Below are 12,397 nucleotides of genomic sequence, written 5' to 3'. Positions count from 1 at the left end.
TCTTCTTATGTTCTCTTTAATGATTACAATCAGCCATTTGTCTGGTGATCAAGATGGCTATACATTTTCCTAGCCCAGATCAGTTCAGTTCAGTCACTCAGTCGTGTCTGACTCTTTGCGAGCCCATGAACCGCAGCATGCCAGGCCTCCCACTCCATCGCCAACTCCCGGAGTCCACCCAAACCCATGTCCATCTAGTCGGTGATGCCATCCAACCATCTCATCCTGTCATCCCCTTCTTCTCCGGCTCTCAAACTTTCCCAGCATCAGGATCTTTTCCAATGAGTCAGCTCTTTGCATCAGGTGGCCAAAGTATTGGAATTTCAGCTTCAACAAAGTCCTTCCAATGAACACCCAGGACTGATCTCCTTTAGGATAGACTGGGTGGATCTCCTTGCAGTCCAAGGGACTCTCAAGAGTCTTCTCCAACACTACAGTTCAAAAGCATCAGTTCTTCGGCGCTCAGCTTTCTTTATAGTCCAACACTCAACATGACCACAGGAAAAACCATAGCCTTGACTAGACAGACCTTTGCTGGCAAAGTAATGTCTCTGCTCTTTAATATGCTGTCTAGGTTGGGCATAACTTTCCTTCCAAGGAGTAAGCGTCTTTTAATTTCATGGCTGCAATCACCATCTGCAGTGATTTTCGAGCCCCCAAAAAATAAAGTCTGACACTGTTTCCACTGTTTCCCCATCTATTTCCCATGAAATGATGGGACCAGATGCCATGATCTTCGTTTTCTGAATGTTGAGCTTCAAGCCAACTTTTTCACTCCTCTTTCACTTTCATCAAGGGGGTCTTTAGTTCTTTTTCACTTTCTGCCATAAGGGTGGTGTCATCTGCATGTCTAAGGTTATTGATATTTTTCCCAGCAATCTTGATTCCAGCTTGTGCTTCCTCCAGCCCAGCATTTTCCATGATAAACTCTGCGTATAAGTTAAATAAGCAGTGTGACAATATACGGCCTTGACATACTCCTTTTCCTATTTGGAATCAGTCTGTTGTTCCATGTCCAGTTCTAACTGTCGCTTCCTGACCTACATATAGGTTTCTCAAGAGGCAGGTCAGGTAGTCTGGTATTCCCATCTCTATCAGAATTTTCCACAGTTTATTGTGATCCACACAGTCAAAGGCTTTGGCATAGTCAATAAAGCAGAAATAGATGTTTTTCTGGAACTCTCTTCCTTTTTCCATGATCCAGAAGATGTTGGCAATTTGATCTCTGGTTCCTCTGCCTTTTCTAAAACCAGCTTGAACATCTGGAAGTTCACGGTTCATGTATTGCTGAAGCCTGGCTTGGAGAATTTTAAGCATTACTTTACTAGCATGCAAGATGAGTGCAATTGTGTGGTAGTTTGAGCATTCTTTGGCATTGCCTTTCTTAGGGACTGGAATGAAAACTGACCTTTTCCAGTCCTGTGGCCACTGCTGAGTTTTCCAAATTTTCTGGTATATTGAGTGCAGCACTTTCACAGCATCATCTTTCAGGATTTGAAATAGCTCAACTGGAATTCCATCACCTCCACTAGCTTTGTTCATAGTGATGCTTCCTAAGGCCCACTTGACTTCACATTCCAGGATGTCTAGCTCTAGGTGAGTGATCACACCATCGTGATTATCTGGGTTGTGCAGATCTTTTTTGTACAGTTCTTCTGTGTATTCTTGCCACCTCTTCTTAATAGCCTCTGCTTCTGTTAGGTGCCTACTATTTCTGTCCTTTATTGAGCCCATCTTTGCATGAAATATTCCCTTGGTATCTCTAATTTTCTTGAAGAGATCTCTTGTCTTTCCCATTCTGTTGTTTCTCGCTATTTCTTTGCATTGATCTCTGAGGAAGGTTTTCTTATCTCTCCTTGCTATTCTTTGGAACTCTGCATTCAAATGGGTGTATCTTTCCTTTTCTCCTTTGCTTTTTGCTTCCCTTCTTTTCACAGCTATTTGTAAGGCCTCCTCAGACAGCCATTTTTTTTTTTTTTTGCATTTCTTTTTCGTGGGGATGGTCTTGATTCGTGTCTCCTGTACAATGTCACAAACCTCCATCCATAGTTCATCAGGCACTCTGTCTATCAGATCTAGTCCCTTAAATCTATTTCTCACTTCCACTGTATAGTCATAGGGGATTTGATTTATGTCATACCTGAATGGTGTAGTGATTTTCTCCACTTTCTTCAATTTCAGAATGAATTTGGCAATAAGGAGTTCATGATCTGAGCCACAGTCACCTACCAGTCTTGTTTCTGCTGACTGTATAAAGCGTCTCCATCTTTGGCTGCAAAGAATATAATCAGTCTGGTTTCGGTGTTGACCATCTGGTGATGTCCATGTGTAGAGTCTTCTCTTGTGTTATTGGAAGAGGGTGTTTGCTATGACCAGTGCGTTCTCTTGGCAGAACTCTATTAGCCTTTGCCCTGCTTCGTCCTGTACTCCAAGGCCAAATTTGCCTGTTACTCCAGGTGTTTCTTGACTTCCTACTTTTGCATTCCAATCCCCTATAATGAAAAGGACATCTTTTTTGGGTGTTAATTCTAGATGGTCTTTAGATCTTCATAGAACCACTCAACTTCAGCTTCTTCAGCATTACTGTTTGGGGTATAGACTTGGATTACTGTGATATTGAATGGTTTGCCTTGGAAATGAATAGAGATCATTCTGTTGTTTTTGAGATTGCATCCAAGGACTGCATTTCGGACTCTTTTGTTGACCATGATGGCTACTCCATTTCTTCTGAGGGATTCCTGCCCACAGTATTAGATATAATGGTCATCTGAGTTAAATTCACCCATTCCAATCCATCTTAGTTCACTGATTCCTAGAATATCAATGTTTACTCTTGCCATCCCCTGTTTGACCACTTCCAATTTGCCTTGATTCATGGACCTAACATTCCAGGTTCCTATGCAATATTGTTTTTTACAGCATCAGACCTTGCTTCTATCACCAGTTCCATTCACAACTGGGTGTTGTTTTTGCTTTGGCTCCATCCCTTCATTCTTTCTGGAGTTATTTCTCCATTGATCTCCAGTAGCATATTGGGCACCTACTGACCTGGGGAGTTCCTCTTTCAGTGTCCTATCTTTTTGCCTTTTCATACTGTTCATGGGGTTCTCAAGGCAAGAATATTGAAGTGGTTTGCCATTCCCTTCTCCAGTGGACCACATTCTGTCAGACATCTCCACCATGACCTGCCCATCTTGGGTGGCCCCACATGGCCAGTAAGTATCCTTTAAAAATATAATAGTGGGATATATGATTTTATTGACATATTGATTTTATTTTCATTCAGTTTCTTCAATTTTCACAAAGCAACAATTGAGCATATACTATGTGCCTGGCATAGTACCAAGGAAATAAACATGAATAGGATATGCTACTTTTCTTAAAGAGTTCATAGTCAAGTGAGGGAGATACTAAGATCAATTACAATAAATATTTTGATTTTTGAAATGAAACAGTATAAAAAGCAACAAATTCTGCTTTGAAGAGTTAAAAAAATAATCAAAATAGGTAGCCTTTTGTTTAATCCTGAAAAATGATAAGGAGTTGATCAAGATAAAACAAATATCAATTTTAAGTTTCCCATGATACATACATAATAATAAACTTAAATTTTAAGGCTCAGATTGAATAAGATAATGTGTGAAGACCTAGACTAGTTCTTGGCACAGAGTCAGCTGGCTCCCTGAGAGTTTTTATGGTTATTGTTATCGTCATTATGATTGTTGAGGGGCTCGTGGTAAGACTTAAAGATTATTTCTGATACTTTTGAGGATTCATAGTTAGGAAAGTGTTCATGGTGATAATAGAAACCATAACACTGCTATTACTAATCATAAAGTAGAGAGGACTCACTTTGTTTATATTAAGCTAGGGATGTGAAAGAGAAACAATATTATCTGTCTATATAACTGGCCACTTTGTTCTTTAGGAAGCTTATTGGTCTGGATCAGTGGCAAGATTTTAATTATTTAACATTCTGAATTATTCCACATTCCATACTCTCAGTTATTTCCTAAAACATGTCTAATCCTAAATTTATAGGTATTACCCTGATTATCTCTAATTTAATAGTAATGGGCTTCCCTGGTGGCTCTGATGGTAAAAAAAAAAAAAAAAAAAAGTGCCAGCAATGTGGGAGACCCAGGTTCAATCCATGGGTTAGGAAGATCTCCTAGAGAAGGGAATAGCAACCCACTCCAGAATTCTTCCCTGGAGAATTCCATGGACAGAGGAGTCTGGAGTTCTACAGTCCATAGATGGGGTCACAAAAAGATGGACACCATTGACTGACTGATGCTTTCACTTTCAATCATAATAATGGCATGACCAACCTAACATTTAGTATTTATAAGGTGCTTTTGTTTACATCTTTCTGTTTCTCAAGGATTCACATTCTCAATTGTTTGATGCATATCATTACAATGTTCAAATTCTAAGATCCCCTATTCCCAGTATCAAAGGTTTATATCAGACATCATTCATGCAGCATATCCAATATTCAGTGTTCTTTGATGGAACATCAGAGATTTAGAGTCCATTTTTGAATTAACCAAACTTCTATTGTAGTTTTATTATTAAGAATGAAATGAAACAAATACACATTTTCATTTGTATGTGAGATGTAATGATAATACACGGAAAGTTTTACATCTCTGTGAAAATTTATCAACTCTTTTTCAGCTCCTGTTACACCAATACATCAAGTCCATATTTCTCAATGTAGTATTTAGTTCCTATTTTATATTATACACCATTTCCCCTTGTTCTGCATTCTTCTTTCCTGTGTTCTTCACCCTCTGTTCTCCTTATCTTGCCTGATGTATATCAAATATTCAGAATCTCCATCACCTGAGGACTGATTTATTATGCTATCCTAATCAAAGGTTATTCACTAAGTGAGGTAGTTCAAGAGCAATTACTTTTGTGTTCAAGATCAAGTCAGATCGAATTATATTGTTTTGGCTCAAAATCCATTCGGTGTCTTACTTGCTCAACAAAGAAGAATTAAAAGTTAATCTTTGTTCTTGAAAGCAGTTGGTAGAAATCAAAATACTGGTAGTTATTTACAGGTCTATGTCAGAAAGTACTTTAAATGTGCAGTATTGTTAGAGCGAGCAATAATCAGAATACTCAAGTCAGTGTTTGGATAGAGTCCATGGGGTAGATTGAAAGGTGAGTCTCTAGTTCAAATACTGGGAGTCCTTTAGAAGACAAAGGTTAGTTAAAAGAATATTTCATGCATCAGAGATATTCAGGAATAATGGCAAGACATCAGATTATTGGAAAATGAATTTAAGAGCAGTGAGTTCATGGAAGACAAAGGAATGTGGTGTCCAGAGCCCCCTTCTAGGGGGCTTGCCACCAGCTTTGGGAGTACATCAAACACATTAGAACCTTCATGATGGCCTGCTGGGCTCCAACCTTAAAGGCCAGGACAGTTCAGCCTAACAACAGAATCCCTCTGCTGGGTAATACACTTCCACAGCTCTCTGGAAGGTTGACCAAATCTTTCTTGGATCTGGGTCACCATGTGACCTACCCCTCTATCCAATCCTGCTTCTCCATTTCCTTTCCATAAAAAGTCCACAGGAATTCATCCCTCCAAAACAACTTGCACCCCAACTTCAGTGTTATGGGCCGAATTGTCTTCTCCCCATATTCCTATGTCTAAGTTCTAACCCCCAATACCTGAGAATGTGATTGTATTTGGAGACAGGGTCTTCAAGGGGGCCATAAGTTAAAATAAGGTTAATAGGGTGCGCCCTTTGGCTGATATCTTAGGAGAAGAAATTAAGACACATACACAAAGGAAAGACCATGTGAAGACTGGGGAGAAGACAGCCATCTTCAAGCTAAGGAGATAGGTCTTAGGAGAAACCAACCATGATGTCCTGGTCATGATGCCAGTTGTTTGTCTTGCCGTTCACATTGTGCACGCTGTTCGTTGAACCCAGGGTAGGCAAGGTGCAAGCTAAGAGGAGGGAAGAAGATGCGAAGAGCTGTAGGAACTGCAGACACGTTTATTCTCTCCTGGCTGGCACAGCAGCCGTAGCAGTAAACACGCTATTTTCTCTCGTCTCATGGCTGACCCAACAGACACAGCCTTGACATAGCAGTAATGCTGCCACTTTCTAGGTGGAGCTCACATATCCCTACAGCACAAATAGCTTGTGACCAATCGAGTACCTCATGATGCGCATGTGCAGTGCTATAAATGATCTCAGCTGTTACATAGTCATTATTTACAAAATGTGGCGTGAGAGTCTGAACACACCATCTTGACTAATTTACTCTCTCCTCACATGTGCCAACACCTTGATCTCAGAATTGTGAGAAAAAAAAAAATTCTATTGTTTAAGCCACTCAGTTCATAGTACCTTGTGAGGGTAGGAAGAGCTGACAAGTAAACTCAGTGTCTGCCAAAAATCTCACCAGGGACCTTTGATAGAAAGGAAATGGGTTGCCTTTTCTTTCTCCAGGGGATCTTCCTGACCCAGGGATCAAACCTGGGTCTCCTGCATCATAGGCAGATGCTTTTACCCTCTGAGCCACCAGGGAAGTCTTGGTAGAAGCTACTTGAAAGTAAATAAAAAACACAAAGTAATTCATTTGAAGCGGCCTCTAATAAAAATACATAAGATTAAAATAGGATATAAGATTAAAATATATATGGAATATATTTATTTTAAGAAATAATCTAATTTAAAAAAAAATTCAATTTAAAGGAAGGAAAACTATGGACAAATATGTTCCCTTTATCTGGCACAGACAAGTTCTCCTTTTCCCCTGTTAAGAGTATTTCTTTTATTTATTTCTTTTTTAGGGCTCCGTGGCTTATGTTTCCCAGCAGGCCTGGATTCAGAATTGCATTTTGCAAGAAAACATTCTCTTTGGCTCTGTCATGCAGAAGCAGCTTTATGAGAGAGTTTTGGAAGCCTGTGCTCTCCTTCCCGATTTGGAGCAGTTACCAAATGGAGATCAAACTGAGATTGGAGAAAAAGTAAGGAAAATATATTTTATCCTATGCAGGAATAACATTCCCATCAGCTGCAGTAATAAAACATCTATAGCCCTCTTCCTGATGTCTTGAAGAGCTACACAGCTATAATTTTTAAAAGTTATTGTAGAAGTCCTATGAAAGAGATGGCCGTATTAAGGATGAATAATTATTTTTTATTGACTACTTGGAAAGCAGATTAAAAATCAGCAGGAAATTCTGTTGTTAGTGTCTATACAGGGGAGTGAAAGCCCACCAGGTCGATCATCAACACTTTGCCTTGGTTTCTGGCGTAACGCCGTTCACTGTCTAATGAGGGAGGAGTAGTTTTGTTTCTTTGTGAATCTCTTGCGCACGAAGTCAAGCCTAGGAGAGTAGCAGCAGAGCCCCCGCCTCCAGAGGCGGCAGCAAGACCAGGCTCCAGCAACGCTCTGAGACGACGCTGCCATCATGTACCTGTTCTATGCTCACACCTGCTTCCTCAGGAGGAGCTTGTTTCCCAGACGTCATATTCTTTGTTCTATTTATTTTCATCGAGTTAATGAATAGGTATCATGCCTCCCAGTGTATTGTAGTTAAAAACAAAACAAAATAATATATCACAAGTCAAATAATGAACCCCGAGAGATTATCCCCAACCCTTGACTAAAATCTCCATTAATTAAACATGAATGCAAAAGCAGCCTCTGCCTACGATTCATATGTACTATGAAGATAAGTAAATAATCCTTAGCGTTTTGAATTTCTGAGAAGAGAGTTAGCATATCGTTGTTAAGCGTTTTTACCCTGGCCTCCTATTATTTGTCTTGTTATATAAATTGAAAACTATAAATGAAATTGTAGAAAGTGCCAATATTTAAAATCTAGGATGTACACTTTGCTGTACATCTGAAACTAACACAACATTGTAAATCATCTATATTTCAATAAAATATAAAATCTAGGACAAGGTAGATCTTACCTTTTAACTAGACTTACCTTGTTTTTATTCATAACCTGTTACTTTGCAGGTGTATGTTTTCGAAGTGTTAAGTAGATTGAATTTTTTGCAACCTCTGTGTTTTTTCTGGCATCTTCACTATCCCTCTAGGCAATAGCACTATAGCTAAAATTATACAGAAATGTGGCTTCTTCAAACTTGTTAATACATGTTGAGCATTTTGCTGATAAAGCCAATCTTTAATAATATGAAATAGCTAATGCATGCATGCATGCTCAGCCGCTTCGGTCATGTCTGACTCTTTGCGACCCTATTGTAGCCCAGCAGGCTCCTCTGTCCATGGGATTCTCCAAGCAACAATACTGGAGTACGTTGCCATGCCCTTCTCTGGGGGATCTTCCCAATCCAGGGATCAAACCAGCATCATTTATGTCTCTTACATTGGCAGGCAGGTTCTTTACCACTAGTGCCACCTGGGAAGATGGAAATAGCTAATCGTATGTAATTAAAAAATTAAAGTGGAAAACTCAAAATGTGAAGTATAGATTTAATATAGTCCTTAAGTGTTATTACCACTTATAAATTCTGATTTTTATATTTTATAATTAAATTTCTCCCAATCTGATGATGTACCTTACAAATGTAATTGAATATTTCAGAAGGAAATCTGTTTACAGCTGTTTATGGTCCATGAGTTCACAAAGAGTCAGACTCGACTTACCAACTAAAACAGTGAGATGACAAAGATAATGAATGTAGGATTTTCTTCACCTTTATTATCTTTTTCTTTGACATAATTCAATTGAACACAAATATTTATTAATCTGTTATTTGCCCTTTTTCTACAATGGAGTACATAAGGATGAGCAAGAGAGCTATCATTTTGTCTTCAAGGGATTGCAATCAACTGGATCTCTGCCAATGATGTTATCAATTGCCTTTACCAGTATTTATTTGGACACTATGTGCTGGGAGTGCAAGAATAAACTAGGTAGGAGTGGGTAGGAGAATGAGATGCTGACATGAGTATTGCTATTTCTAGCAATGGATGAGTAAACAGAAAACTATAAGACAAGAAGGGAGGGAAGGAATTGCTTTACCTGAAACTCTGGGTAGAAGATTGATTTCAAAGAATACTTGCAGTGTGTAGCTTTTGAATTGCAAAGGAAAGGTGTGGGTACTCAAGCAGAGTGAACACTCTCTGTGCAGATAGGAAAAGGCAGGCTAGTCTGATTGTAAGTCAGTCACTTGAGGGCAGCATTGGGTGAGTGGTTGAAAGATGAGTTAATGCCAAAATCTAAGTGTCTTGGATTTCTACTAAGGAATTTGCTGTTGTTCATGAATAATGAGAAGAGAAAGATGTGGCTATCTAAGCAAGATCTAAGCAAGATGACATAATTGCAGGATACAGGATGACAAGTCAGAGGATGGATTAGAGAGAGAAGTGATTGAGTGACAATAGCTAATGTGTGTTATATCTGTACTCAGTATTGGATTCATCCTAGATATTTTAAGCTCATTAAATGCTCATGACAAACCCATGAGTTGGAGACTGTTACAATCACACATACTCACAGATATATGTATCGTATTACTTTGTTGTATTTATGTATCATATTACTTTGTATGTATTTTTTTGCTCTTGGCTCCTTTGCTAAAATACGACCTCCCCATGACAGAGGCTCGGTTTCATTTTTCATTAAATCCCAAGTGTTAGTATAGCTCTCCACCCGGAGAAGGAATGGCAACATACTTCAGTATTCTTGCTGGGGAATTCCACGGAGGGAAGCAGACTACAGTCCGTGGGGTCGCAAAGAGTCGGACATGACTGAAAGACTAGCACTTTCATATTCTTTAACAGCTCTCAGAATATATGGAGAAGGCGATGGCACCCCACTCCAGTACTCTTGCCTGGAAAATCCCATGGATGGAGGAGCCTGGAAGGCTGCAGTCCATGGGGTCGCTGAGGGTCAGACACGACTGAGCAACTTCATTTTCATTTTTCACCTTCATGCATTGGAGAAGGAAATGGCAACCCACTCCAGTGTTCTTGCCTGGAGAATCCCAGGGACGGGGGAGCCTGGTGGGCTGCCATCTATGGGGTCGCACAGGGTCGGACACGACTAAGCAACTTAGCAGCAGCAGCAGCAGAATATAGGAGATATTTGTTGAGTAGAGCGAAGATGAGAAAGGCAAAGAAGCAAAGGCATTTTACAATTATAGGGCACTGGTTAAGTTCTGTGCTGCATGGAGAGCTTTTAAACCAGATCTCTAAACACTAAATATAAAATAAATCAAGTAAATTGGGCCTGGCCACATAATTCTCCATACATGGCTGTACATGTCGATTCTAATTCTCACATAGAGTGATGTATATTCCTTATTCTTGCTTCTCAGAGTTGTACTTTTGCCAACAAGACTTGTAGTAATCTTTCTACAGAAGAAATAGGACATGTTGATTACTGCTTTGGTAATTTAGCTATTATTCTCAAATTCCTATATGTCAATTTAAAAATGATCAGCAGTGTCAGTATACAAATGACAGCCAAAAGTTTCCTTTAATATTCCACAGGCACAACCTTTCAGAGGCAAGGAATTGGACATTCTTTTCTCCATAACTGTTAGTATCTACTATTTAAAAGCAAGCAATTAAGAGAAAGCAGATACATCTGTTAATTTACACAAATTAATGGCACTAGGAAATAGAGGCTTTTGGAATTTCAGGATAAAGAAAGGTTGAAATGTTAATCCTGAGTTATTACCTATCCCTGCTACAGAAGAGAATTTGGACATAACTATGTGTTCTTTGGGGCCTCCCAGTTGGCTCCATGGTAAAGAACCTACTTGCCAATGGAGGAGACCTGGGTTAGATCCCTGGGTCAGAAAGATCCCCTATAGAAGGGAAAGGCTACCCACTCCAGTATTCTTGCCTGGAGAATCCCATGGACAGAGGAGCCTGGTAGGCAATAGTCCTAAGTGTCGCAGAGTCAGACATGACTGGAGCAACTGAGCACACACTCATGCATGCATGTGTTCTTTGAGATTTACACATTTTCCCTATTTTTTTTTCTTCTGCTTCATTTTCAGGGTGTGAATATAAGTGGCGGACAGAAGCATCGAGTGTGTCTGGCCAGAGCTGTCTACAGTGGGGCTGACATCTACCTCCTAGATGATCCCTTGTCTGCCGTTGATGTTCATGTTGCAAAGCAACTTTTTGAAAAAGTGATTGGGTCCTCTGGCATGTTAAGGAACAAGGTAGCCATAGCATCACATATGCTTTTGTGAGGGAAGGGGAGAATACTCTACGTAGCACTGGGCCCCAAATTCTAATACTTTATTTGTTGATGCAGAGTAGTCAAATTTCACATTAAGAATGGGATGGTGTATTGCTCTTTCACAGACTTTAATGAATATTTTAACATTTTTACAAGTATACTCTACTTCTGTGATTATTACCTCATTGACTCATACTGTATTCAAAGGTGATTTACACATCCAAATGAGTGTTTTAAGCTTAGCTGATCATTTTTTGGAAAAATGGAATTTTGTTGTATAGCACTTTTATGGAAAATAGTATTTATTATTTTTTACTTAAAAGTAGGTATTTTAAACATAACCTTAATAACAATCCAATTGTTTTGTGAAGGAACAAAGGAAAAAGGAATTAATATTTACCAAGTGCATATCATATTTGACACTAGTTAAATATGACTAATTTGACACTAAATTAGTTCATTTAGTTCTTATAGCAAGTCTCTGAGATAAGCGTTATCAATACTCCTGTTTTATATACGAAGAAACTTAGAACTCATAATGACTTGATATAGCTGCCCAATTTAAGAACCACAGAAATTTTTTTTTTTTTTTGGCTGTGCTGGGTCTTCACCGCTGTGCAGGCTTTCTCTGGTGGTGGAGAGCAGGGTCTACTCTCTAGCTGCGGTGCACGGAGCTCTCATTACGGTGGTTTCTCTTATTGCAGAGCAAAGGCTCTGTGGACAGGGTTTCCGTAGTTACAGCACATGAGCTGATAGTTGTGGTTCTCAGCTCTAGGGCACAGGCTCAATAGCTGTGGTACGCACAGGCTTAGTTGCTCCACACCATGTGGGGTCTTCCCGAATCAGGGATGAAACCCATGTCACCTGCATTGGCAGGTGGATTGTTTACCACTGAGCCACCAGGGAAACCCCAAGAACCGCAGAGATTTTTAAAAGTCTCTCTGACTGCAGAGCCATATGCGTGTATTCACAGTGTGTGCTTATAGATTTATTTATACAGAGAATTCTGGAAAAAGTAAATAAATGTATAAGATGGCAAAATAAATATTTAAGTAAATCACAGACCAATGTCTTTACTTATTGAAATGAACCCAAGATAAATCTTCTCATTCAATTTAGTGTATATTATATAATAATATGGAAAGATTTAAAAATAAAGACTACGTGTTATAACTTAAACATGTT

General features: G+C 39.2%; 1 protein-coding gene across 3 annotated transcripts in view; it reads left to right on the top strand.

Annotated features, from left to right (window-relative positions):
- The window catches only part of LOC102392421 (multidrug resistance-associated protein 1), a 98,875-nt gene that overhangs the window by 44,131 nt on the left and 42,347 nt on the right, over positions 1-12,397 (top strand). For all 3 annotated transcript variants that reach the window (XM_025282361.3, XM_025282350.3, XM_025282357.3), the window contains 2 exons: positions 6,824-7,000; positions 11,025-11,192. In XM_025282361.3, the coding sequence (XP_025138146.2) occupies positions 6,824-7,000; positions 11,025-11,192 (345 nt within the window). The remainder of the gene's footprint in view (positions 1-6,823; positions 7,001-11,024; positions 11,193-12,397) is intronic.

Source organism: Bubalus bubalis, chromosome 1, assembly GCF_019923935.1.
Source record: "Bubalus bubalis isolate 160015118507 breed Murrah chromosome 1, NDDB_SH_1, whole genome shotgun sequence".
Classification (NCBI taxonomy): Eukaryota; Metazoa; Chordata; class Mammalia; order Artiodactyla; family Bovidae; genus Bubalus; species Bubalus bubalis.
Note: the sequence above shows the minus strand (reverse complement) of the source record. Positions and strands in the feature narration are given on the sequence as shown.